The 12,536-nt window shown below is 44.4% G+C and overlaps 1 protein-coding gene across 1 annotated transcript in view; it reads right to left on the bottom strand.

Annotated features, from left to right (window-relative positions):
- Positions 1-1,090: 1,090 nt before the first annotated feature.
- Positions 1,091-12,536, bottom strand: part of LOC115197238 (F-box only protein 40-like) — a 46,381-nt gene continuing 34,935 nt past the window's right edge. The window contains exons 4-7 of the mRNA XM_029758582.1: positions 2,695-2,981; positions 2,390-2,521; positions 1,958-2,306; positions 1,091-1,744 (exon numbers count right to left, since the gene is read on the bottom strand). Coding sequence (XP_029614442.1) covers positions 1,529-1,744; positions 1,958-2,306; positions 2,390-2,521; positions 2,695-2,981 — 984 coding nt within the window. The 3' untranslated portion in view covers positions 1,091-1,528. The remainder of the gene's footprint in view (positions 1,745-1,957; positions 2,307-2,389; positions 2,522-2,694; positions 2,982-12,536) is intronic.

Genomic DNA, 12,536 nt, shown 5'->3' with positions numbered 1-12,536 from the left:
AACTCAAAAAGCGTTGAGGCCTCGACTCCATCTTGTTCGGGGCCAACTGCCCATTATGCGAAACCTATGCTCGCCAAGTTTCGTCTTCGAAGTCTTCTCCGTTTAGGAGAAAAGGCCACGCCGTGATTGGTGATGTTTGTTACATTTGCAATATGTTTCCATTCGCCCTCCATTCGCCCTCTGCTGTTATTTTCCGGGACAGGTGAAAAATGACAAACGGAAACCGAACGTCCGAGAGACTTCATTCGATGACTTCCCGGAAGATCCGGCCCCAGTGCACCGCCAGGCGCCGTCCGCGAATTTTTACAAACATTCGCGGACGTCTAGTAAGGGACCGTACATTTGCAATATGGACTTCCTCATCAGTCATACAGCAAGTGCCAAAATGTGCGCTTCATGTATGGAAGCACAGAATAATCTAGAATGTCATTGTATGCTGTAGCATTAAGATTTCCCTTCACTGGAACTAAGGGGCCTAGCCCGAACCATGAAAAAAGCCCCAGACCATTATTACCCCTCCACCAAACTTTACAGTTGGCACTATGCATTCGGGCAGGTAGCGTTCTTCTGGCATCCACCAAACCCAGATTTGTCAGTTCGAGATGATGCCAGATGATTCATTCGTCCAGAGAACAGCACTTGGTGGTCCCGTTCTGTAAGCTGAGCCATTGTTGCTCTTAGATGTTTACACTTTCCACTTGCCTAGTTAAAAAAATATTAAATGAAGTAAAACACAATAACAGCAATTAGTTGACCGGGGCAGCTCTAGCAGGGCAGAAAAGTGTTTTTGTCTGGGGTTACAACAAAATGTGTGCTGTACTCTAAAACGGAGTTTGGAACATCTGTGCTTCACCACGGGTAAATTAATAAAGTTTGGGTTTTGATTTGAAGATGTCAATTTGCCCACTAACGTGGTGAACAGCTGCGGTGATTGCTCTCTATACAATAGCATAGACTATGAGACAGATCTGCCCAGCTGCTCCGACTTTGTTTACACAAGACAACACGTTGCACATTTTTTTAAACTTGAGAAATACTGCACCAAACATCTTAGTTAGATGTAGAATTATGCAACTAAATCATCCTTAGCAAAAACGTAAAAATTAAGTTCTTAGATTTATTCTGGGGATTTTGTGGAACTGAAATAGGCTTCCGCAGTGTCTCATGGGGGACAAACATCATTAACCAAGCGCATAATCGGTCAGGAAATGCACTTCCAAGACTAAAATCTCATTTTTCTAATGAGCAACAGAAAAACACACACGCCAATCAGCATGTTCAGTGGCTCTTTAAGTGGATCGCTAACTTGGTCCCAGATATGTTTATGCTCTTGCCAACTCTATTGCTGTTATTGTCAAGCCATACATGTTTGGCATGACAATGAGTGACAAGGAGTTGGCATGATGGCACAAACAGACTGGCACTCAGGGTAGAGGATTGTAGGTGCAGTACAAATGAACCACTATTCAAACCTTATGAACTACTATTGAAAGCTTATGAACCACTATTAAGTCTTATGAAACAATATTCAAGTCTTCTTCTGGAACATGGTGACCAGACTATTGCTGTTGCTTTGTGTGTCTGTGTTCGTTTTGTTGTTGACAATGTGAGGCAGGAGCACACGCTCGGTCCTGGGCTCCATCTCGTAGTAAGGGCACACCTTCAGGTGGTCTGACATGGAGGGTACATTGTTGTCAAAACACCATGCTTCTACTGGAGAGAACAGAGTACTGAACTGCCACACCTGGGCAGAGGGAGGGGAGGAGTGGAGGGAGAGTACAGGGGAGGGAAGGAGAAAATGAGAGGAGGAAGGAATAGAGAGAAGAGGAGAACAAAGAGGAGAAAGCAAAGAAGAGGAGAGCAGAGAGCAGGAAGGAGAAGAGAGGAGAGGAAATCAACAAAGGGAAAGCACCGTAAAAAACTAATATAGAAACTTCTCCTATCTCGGCTAACTCACCACCTTCTTGGCTTTCCACTTGGCCATGCCAGTCTTATAGGTCTTCTTCTCCCAGAGGAGGGAGACCATCCCCCTGTCGTGCAGCAGAGAGGAACACACCTCCCTCATGAGGTGGGACACCAGGGCCAGTTGGGACAGGGACAGGCTGTCCAGGAAGCTGGCCATGTGGTACAGCACCTCGTAGGGCAGAGTGCTCAGAGAGTCCTGGTCCCCTCCTCCTCCACCCCTCGACCTTCGCCTCCTGAGGTTTGAGACTGATTCTGGAGCAGACTGGGACTTGGAGTATTGGGGTTCCTCATTTAGAGAGGCAGGGACAGTGGGTCTCAGGCTGAAGCTACTAAGCTCTTTGCTGGAGGTACAAGTTAAAGTTATTGTCAGGGTCAAGGTAATGGTAAGGGCTGTCTGTATGTTTCTATGAGGGAGCTTTCTTACTTGTAGGTGACGGTGGCAGTGTGTGTGGAGGGCTGGAACCTCCTCTGGCTGTAAGTGCAGCCCAGGTAGGCTAGGGGACACCTCTGCTCAAACCAGCCACTGGCACACATCTGTATGTCGGTGTGCACGTTCCTGAATAATAATGATGAGGAACATTCATTTTATTTGTCTAGAAAACATACTAAAGGATATCAAGCCATATCAAGGCTACTACACAACAGAGGGTCAGGTACCTGAAATGTTTGGGCTACCTGAAATGTTTGGGATACCTGAACTGTTTGGAGTAACTGAAGTGTTTGGAGTACCTGAAGTGTTTGGGAAACTCTCTGCGTTGGAAGGTGTGTCCACAGAGAAAGGTGAAGGCGGAGCTAGACTTGTTGTGTCGGGCCGTCACACCCTTCGCCTGCAGCTGGAGGTGGAGCTGGAGGGGGCGGTCCTCCGTCAGACTGGCCAATGAAGTGTCACGACCGAACGGAGCTGACAGGAAAGCGTAGGTCTGCGTCCCCGTGTCGCTCAGGAGGGCGTCGCTGGACTGTGACTCAGCGATCAGGTGACCCCTCTGCTCCTTCTCGAGAGAACACAGCAGACTGGCCTGGAGGATACATGCAGGAAGGGTTTGGGAGTGATATGCACATCCTAACTTTTTACACTGTTGCTGGACAAGATTAAACTCCCGCACCAGTAGAAATCCACTTTTTCGAGCTGAAAGACAATGGCCAGAGCTTACCCATGATGTAAGTCAATAAATCATTGTTTTAGTCAAAGTATGATACATTTGTGCTTGAAGTGACAGAACCGAAGTCACATCTGAGCTGAGCAATATAATAGATCATCTTTGGCTACTGCAAAGATGGGGGATAAATTAAGATTTACCATTTTGGAGAAATTGTCAGTTACGTAATTTTGACTGCTCATGAATATATTTTATTACTATGCTATTTTTTAAGTCATGCCCTCCTCCATCCTTGACTTTTCCTACATAAGTACGTATATATAATGCTGTTGATATGATCTTAATATCACAAACAGAACTGGAGTTATAACCAGCTTGTAACGCCCTGGCCATAGAGAAGGGTTTTTGTTCTTTATTTTGGTTAGGCCAGGGTGTTACATTGGGTGGGCGTTCTAAGTTCCTTTTTCTATGTTTTTGTTTTGGGCCGTGTGTGGCTCCCAATCAGGCAGAGCTGAAGCTCGTTGTTGCTGATTGGGAGTCACACATAAGGAGCATGTTTTTCCTTTGGGTTTTGTGGGAAATTGTTTCTGTTTAGTGTTTGCACCTGACAGGACTGTTTGGCTGTCGGTTTTCTTGTTTTGTTTTGTATAGTGTTCTTTCTATTATTAAATGCTATGATGAACACTAACTCCGCTGCACCTTGGTCTCTCTCTCACGACAGCCCTTACACAGCTTCAGTAGGGAATGTTGTATTTGAATGGTTTTCCCGTTGCCCCTCTTCGGGACAGTAGGGCATGCTGCACTCATTCTCCCGACATTGGAATGTTCAGTGCCCAGTTGATAATCACCCAGATAATTGCTTCAAAACTTAACCTAAACTATACCGAAAGTAATTTCACACATATAACAACAGATTTGATACTTTACTTAATGTATGATGGGGAGAAAGGGGGCAAATGGGTGAGTTGATGAGCAAGGGGAAGCGAATTATGGATATTTATGTCATCACCAAATGTGAATGTACCTTATATCAGTCCACCAAACCCAAGCAGTTTTATCAGTGTACTCTGGCCTACTTGGAGTACACAGTGAGAGATTTAATTAAATTTACAATGGCAAGAAGACCAAGACGAATGGATGCACATGCTGCGTTATCGCTGCTACAATCAAAGGTATGTCAATATTGCATAATACCTATTGCCATACATATAGATAAACTTATACAATGCTTGAAGTGACAGAACACATTGTTTTTCCTATGAGAAAATAATCCTAATGTTTTCTACTCTATTGTGTTCCATAGGTTGGTGTGGATGTTTTGGAGAGACTTCATGTGGAGTCTGGCATATGGGCTACGTTTGAGACCTATGAGGGCCAAGGCAGCAGCACAGATTCCATGGGAGCCTTTGCGTGAGATAAAATTGCTCACAGCTCCCGGGGAGGAGACAGTGCCAGGTGGCCAGATGCACAAAGACAGAACCCAAGACACTTGTGTCACCTGCAAGTGACGTGACGTGTTTGTGGGAAGTGTGTCAAGCAAGTAAAAGTGGACGATTTGTGTCAACTGTTAGGACAAGGAATAAGCGCTAAATGAAATCCAACTGATGTCATTGCGTGAAAATGCATGCCACGTAAGCATGAGCTGACAATAATTGACTATTTATGACTGCTGTCATATCGACACTTATATTAATTGTAATGCCATTATAGGTTTTGTGCTGATTTTCACTTTTTATCGAGCACACTTTGTGCTTATAATGATGTTTAAGCTACTGTTTTTATTATTTGATGGTGCATTTTGCTGACCGTGTGTCTTTGTGTCTAGGGTTAGGGTAAAAAAGGTATCTTTATAAAAATAAGCTGTTGCTGTATTCCAGCACTTATGCTTTCTGTTTAATAGCTGATACAAAAACACTCTACAAATACATTTGATTAAACAATTGAATTTGTGGGTTTTGTGGTATTTTGTTTTTACATAAAGTACCAGTCAAAAGTTTGGACACACCTACTCATACAAGGGTTTTCTTTATTTTCACTATTTTCTACATGGTTGAATAATAGTGAAGACATCAAAACAATGAAATAACACATGTGGAATCTAGCAGTAACCCAATGTTTTTTTAACAATTCTAAATACAGTGAGGGAAAAAAGTATTTGATCCCCTGCTGATTTTGTACGTTTGCCCACTGACAAAGAAATGATCAGTCTATAATTTTAATGGTAGGTTTATTTGAACAGTGAGAGACAGAATAACAACAACAAAAAATCCAGAAAAACGCATGTCAAAAATGTTATAAATTGATTTGCATTTTAATGAGGGAAATAAGTATTTGACCCCCTCTCAATCAGAAAGATTTCTGGCTCCCAGGTGTCTTTTATACAGGTAACGAGCTGAGATTAGGAGCACACTCTTAAATGGAGTGCTCCTAATCTCAGTTTGTTACCTGTATAAAAGACACCTGTCCACAGAAGCAATCAATCAATCAATCAAATTCCAAACTCTCCACCATGGCCAAGACCAAAGAGCTCTCCAAGGATGTCAGGGACAAGATTGTAGACCTACATAAGGCTGGAATGGGCTACAAGACCACCACCAAGCAGCTTGGTGAGAAGGTGACAACATTTGGTGCGATTATTCGCAAATGGAAGAAACACAAAAGAACTGTCATTCTCCCTCGGCCTGGGGCTCCATGCAAGATCTCACCTCGTGGAGTTGCAATGATTAGGAAGGACTGAAATCCTGCAGCGCCCGCAAGGTCCCCCTTCTCAAGAAAGCACATATACATGCCCGTCTGAAGTTTGCCAATGAACATCTGAATGATTCAGAGGACAACTGGGTGAAAGTGTTGTGGTCAGATGAGACCAAAATGGAGCTCTTTGGCATCAACTCAACTCGCCGTGTTTGGAGGAGGAGGAATGCTGTCTATGACCCCAAAGACTACCATCCCCACCGTCAAACATGGAGGTGGAAACATTATGCTTTGGGGGTGTTTTTCTGCTAAGGGGACAGGACAACTTCACCGCATCAAAGGGAGGATGGACGGGGCCATGTACCGTAAAATCTTGGGTGAGAACCTCCTTCCCTCAGCCAGGGCATTGAAAATGGGTTGTGAATGGGTATTCCAGCATGACAATGACCCAAAACACACGGCTAAGGCAACAAAGGTGTGGCTCAAGAAGAAGCACAGTAAGGTTCTGGAGTCGCCTAGCCAGTCTCCAGACCTTAATCCCATAGAAAATTTGTGGAGGGAGCTGAAGGTTCGAGTTGCCAAATGTCAGCCTCGAAACCTTAACCTCTCTAGGGTAGGGGGCAGTATTTGCACGGCCGGATAAAAAACGTACCCGATTTAATCTGGTTATTACTACTGCCCAGAAACTAGAATATGCATATAATTATTGGCTTTGGATAGAAAACACCCTAAAGTTTCTAAAACTGTTTGAATGGTGTCTGAGTATAACAGAACTCATATGGCAGGCAAAAACCCTCTCTGACCATTTCTTGGGCTTCTACACTCTCTATATTGAAAACTGAAGATCTCTGCTGTAACGTGACACTTCCTATGGCTCCCATAGGCTCTCAGAAGGCGGCAAAACGCTGAATGATGTTTTTGCAGGCCCTGGCTGAAAAACAGTAGCGCATTTGGATAATGGTCGATCAGAGAACAATGAGACTGAGGCGCGTGCACGAGGCGACACCATGTTTTTATTTTCTCTGTCTTTGAACGTAAACAGGGTTTCCCGGTCGGAATATTATCGCTCTTTTACGAGAAAAATCGCATAAAAATGGATTTTAAACAGCGGTTGACATGCTTAAAAGTACGGTAATGGAATATTTCGATTTTTTTTGTCACGAAACGCGTTGGGCGCGTCACCCTTCGTCACCCTTCGGATAGTGTCTTGAACGCACTAACAAAACAGAGGATATTTGAATATAACTATGGATTATTTTGAACCAAACCAACATTTGTTATTGAAGTAGAAGTCCTGGGAGTGCATTCTGACGAAGAACAGCAAAGGTAATCACATTTTTCTAATAGTAAATCGGAGTTTGGTGAGGGCCAAACTTGGTGGGTGTCAAATTAGCTAGCCCGTGATGACTGGGCTATCTACTCAGAATATTGCAAAATGTGCTTTTGCCGAAAAGCTATTTTAAAATCGGACATAGCGATTGCATAAAGGAGTTCTGTATCTATAATTCTTAAAATAATTGTTATGTTTTTTGTGAACGTTTATCGTGAGTAATTTAGTAAATTCACCGGAAGTTTGCGGTGGGTATGCTAGTTCTGAACGTCACATGCTAATGTAAAAAGCTGGTTTTTGATATAAATATGAACTTGATTGAACAAAACATGCATGTATTGTATAACATAATGTCCTAGAAGTGTCATCTGATGAAGATCAAAGGTTAGTGCTGCATTTAGCTGTGGTTTGGGTTTATGTGACATTATATGCTAGCTTGAAAAATGGGTGTCTGATTATTTCTGGCTGGGTACTCTGCTGACATAATCTAATGTTTTTCTTTCGTTGTAAAGCCTTTTTGAAATCGGACAGTGTGGTTAGATTAACGAGAGTCTTGTCTTTAATTAAAATGGTGTAAAATAGTCATATGTTTGAGAAATTGAAGTAATAACATTTCTAAGGTATTTGAATAACGCGCCACGGGATTCCACTGGCTGTTGAGTAGGTGGGACGATTTCGTCCCACATACCCTATAGAGGTTAATGACTTGGAGAAGATCTGCAAAGAGTAGTGGAACAAAATCAATCCTGAGATGTGAGCAAACCTGGTGGCCTACTACAAGAAACGTCTGACCTCTGTGATTGCCAACAAGGGTTTTGCCACCAAGTACTAAGTCATGTTTTGCAGAGGGGTCAAATACTCATTTCCCTCATTAAAATGCAAAACAATTTATAACATTTTTGTCATGGGTTTTTCTGGATTTTTTTGTTGTTATTCTGTCTCTCACTGTTCAAATAAACCTACCATTAAAATTATAGACTGATAATTTCTTTGTCAGTGGGAAATGTACAAAATCAGCAGGGGATCAAATACTTTTTTCCCTCACTGTAGATTTTAGATTCTGCGAAGTAGCCACCCTTTGCCTTGATGACAGCTTTGCACACTTTTGGCATTCTCTCAACCATCTTCACCTGGAAGGAGTTCCCACATATACTGAGCACTTGTTGGCTGCTTTTCCTTCCCTCTGCGGTCCAACTCATCCCAAACCATCTCAATTGGGTTGAGTTTGGGTGATTGTGGAAGCCAGGTCATCTGATGCAGCACTCCATCACTCTCCTTCTTGGCCAAATAGCCCTTACACAGTCTGGAGGTGTGTTGGGTCATTGTCCTGTTGAAAAACAAATGATAGTCACACAAGGCCCTCCCCTGCCCTCCCTCCATTTTGCTCCTCCCGTCCTGTAGGTAGAAACTCAAACAGGATGTACCCGTGATGAGAACTATTCAACGCTGGTCTGACCAATCGTAATCCACTCTTCAAGATTGTTTTGATCTCGCGGACTGCAGCTTCAGAGAATAATATCGATTTATACGCTGATTCTGTGAGTGAGATTATAAGGAAGTGCATTGTAGAAGTTGTACCCACTGTGACTATTAAAACCTACCCTAACCAGAAACCGTGGATAGATGGCGGCATTCGCTCAAAACTGAAAGCGCGAACAACCACATTTAACCATGGAAAGATGACTGGGAATATGGCCGAATACAAACAGTGTAGTTATTCCCTCCGCAAGGCAATCAAACAAGTGAAATGTTGGTATAGGGACAAAGTGTAGTCGCAATTCAACGGTTCAGACATGAGACGTATGTGGCAAGGTCTACAGGCAATCATGGACTACAAAAAGAAAACCAGTCACATCACGGACACCGACGTCTTTCTTCCAGACAAACTAGAACCTTCTTTGCCCACTTTGAGGATAATTTAGTGCCACCGATGCGGCCCGCTACCAAGGACTGCAGGCCCTCCTTCTCCGTGGCCGACTTGAGTAAGACTTTAAAACATGTTAACACTCGCAAGGCTGCCGGCCCAGACGGCATCTCTAGCCGCGTCCTCCTAGCATGCGCAGACCAGCTGGCTGGTGTGTTTAGAGACATATTCAACCTCTCCCTATCCCATTCTACTGTCCCCACATGCTTCAAGATGGCCACCATCGTTACTGTACCCAAGAAGACAAAGGTAACTGAACTAAATTACTATCGTCCCATAGCACTCACTTCTGTCATCATGAAGCGCTTTGAGAGACTAGACAAGGATCATATCACCTCCACCTTACCTGCCACCCTAGACCCACTTCAATTTGCATACCTCCCCAATTAGGTTCACAGATGACGCAATCACCATCACACTGCACACTGCCCTATCCCATCTGGACAAGAGGAACACCTTTGTAAGAATGCTGTTCATTGACTACAGCTCAGCATTTAACACCATAGTACCCTCCAAACTCGTCATTAAGCTCGAGACCCTGGGTCTCAACCCCACCCTGTGCAACTGGGTCCTGGACTTCCTGACGGGCCGCCCCCAGGTGGTGAGGGTAGGTAACAACATCTCCACCCCGCTGATCCTCAACACTGGGCCCCACAAGGGTGCGTTCTCAGCCCTCTCCTGTACTCCCTGTTCACCCACGACTGCGTGGCCATGCACACCTCCAACTCAATCATCAAGTTTGCAGACGACACTACGGTGGTAGGCTTGATTACCAACAATGACGAGACGGCCTACAGGGAGGAGGTGAGGGCCCTCGGAGTGTGGTGACAGGAAAATAACCTCACACTCAATGTCAACAATACAAAGGACATAGATGATCGTGGACTTCAGGAAACAGCAGAGGGAGCAGCCCCCTATCCACATCGACGGACAGTAGTGGAGAGGGTGGAAGGTTTTACATTCCTCGGCGTACACATCATGGACAAACTGAAACGGTCCACCCACACAGACAGCGTGGTGAAGAAGGTGCAGCAGCGCCTCTTCAATCTCAGGAGGCTGAAGAAATTTGGCTTGTCACCAAAAACACTCAAACTTTTACAGATGCACAATCGAGAGCATCCTGTCGGGCTGTATCATCGCTTGATACGGCAACTGCTCCGCCCATAACCGTAGGGCACTCCAGAGGGTAGTGAGGTCTGCACAACGCATCACCGGGGGCAAACTACCTGCCCTCCAGGACACGTACACCATCCGATGTCACAGGAAGGCCAAAAAGATCATCAAGGACAACAACCACCCGAGCCACTGCCTGTTCACCCTGCTATCATCCAGAAGGCGAGGTCAGTACAGGTGCATCAAAGTGGGGTCTGAGAGACTGAAAAACAGCGTTTATCACAAGGCCATCAGACTGTTAAACAGCCATCACTAACATTGAGTGGCTGCTGCCAACATACGGACTCAACTCTAGCCATTTTAATAATTCAAAAATGTATGTAATAAATGTATCACTAGCCACTTTATATAATGTTTACATACCCTACATTACTCATCTCATATGTATATACTGTACTCTATACCATCTACTGCATCTTGATGTAATAAATTAATCACTAGCCACTTTAAACAATGCCACTTTATATTATATTTACATACCCTACATTACTCATCTCATATGTAAAAACTGTACTCCATACCATCTAATGCATCTTGCCCATGCCGTTCAGCCATCACTCATTCATAGATTTTTATGTACATATTCTTATTATTCCTTTACACTTGTGTTTATAAGGTAGTTGTTATGAAATTGTTAGGTTAGATTACTTGTTAGATATTTCTACATGGTTGGAACTAGAAGCACAAGCATTTCGCTACACTCGCATTAACATTGCTAGCCATGTGTATGTGACAAATAAAATTTGATATGATTTGATGAAGGCCTGATTCGTACAGTCTCCTCCTCTCCTCTGAGCGCCTCGAACTCAGGCCCTGTGTGTAGCTAACTGACCCCTCTCTGCCCATTCATCGCCATTTACCCGTTGTTGCTGTCTTAGCTGTTTACCTGTTGTTGTCTTAGCCCTCCCAATCAACACCTGTGATTGCTTTATGCCACCCTCTAATGTCAATATACCTTGTATACTGTTGTTTAGGGCGGCTGTCATTGTTTTGTTTTACTGCGGAGCCCCTAGTCCCTCTCTACATGCCTCGGATAGCTCCTTGTCCCACCCCCCACACATGCGGAGACTGCACCTAGTTTCACTGGTGTTTCCAGAGATGCAGCCTCACTCATCGTCACTCAATGTCTAGGTTTACCTCCACTGTACTCGCACCCTACCATGCCCTTGTCTGTGCATTATGCCCTAAATCTATCCTACCACGCCCAGAAGTTTGCACCTTTTACTCTCTGTTCCGAACGCACTAGACGACCAGTTCTTATAGCCTTTAGCCGTACCCTTATCCTACTCCTCCTCTGTTCCTCTGGTGATGTAGAGGTTAACCCAGGCCCTGTGTGTCCCCAGGCGCTCTCATTTTTTTACTTCTGTAACCGGAAAAGCCTTGGGTTCATGCATGTTAACATCAGAAGCCTCGTCCCTAAATTTGCTTTATTCACTGCTTTAGCACACTCCGCCAACCCTGATGTCCTAGCCGTGTCTGAATCCTGGCTTAGGAAGGCCACCAAAAATTCTGAAATTTCCATCCCCAATTACAACATTTTCCATCAAGATAGAACTGCTAAAGGGGGCGGAGTTGCAATCTACTGCAGAGATAGCCTGCAGAGTTCTGCCATACTATCCAGGTCTATGCCCAAACAGTTCGAGCTACTACTTTTAAAAATCAATTTCTCCAGAAATAAGTCTCTCCTTTCACTGTTGCCACTTGTTGTAGACCCCCTTAAGCTCCCAGCTGTGCCCTGGACACCATATGTGAATTGATTGCCCCCCATCTATCATCAGAGTTCATAATGTTAGGTGACCTAAACTGGGATATGCTTTACTAGGGTGGGACGCAAACGTCCCACCTTGCCCAGGGAGGTTAACGCCCCGGCCGTCCTACAATCTAAGCTTGATGCCCTAAATCTCACACAAATTATCAAGGAACCTACCAGGTACAACCCCAAATCCGTAAACATGGGCACCCTCAAAGATATCATCCTGACCAACTTGCCCTCTAAATACACCTCTGCTTTTTTCAACCAGAATCTCAGCGATCACTGCCTCATTGCCTGCATCCGTTATGGGTCCGCGGTCAAACGACCACCCCTCATCACTGTCAAATGCTCCCTAAAACACTTGTGCTAGCAGGCCTTTCTAATCAACCTGGCCCGGGTATCCTGGAAGGATATTGACCTCATCCCGTCAGTAGAGGACGCCTGGTTGTTCTTCAGAAGTGCCTTCCTCACCATCTTAAATAAGCATGCCCCTTTCAAAAAAAGTGAACTAAGAACAGATATAGCCCATGGATCACTCAAGACTTGACTGCACTTGACCAGCACAAAAACATCCTGTGGCTCACTGCACTAGCTTCGAATAGT

Source organism: Salmo trutta, chromosome 7 (assembly GCF_901001165.1).
Source record: "Salmo trutta chromosome 7, fSalTru1.1, whole genome shotgun sequence".
Classification (NCBI taxonomy): Eukaryota; Metazoa; Chordata; class Actinopteri; order Salmoniformes; family Salmonidae; genus Salmo; species Salmo trutta.
This window is presented reverse-complemented; position numbering and strand designations above follow the sequence as displayed.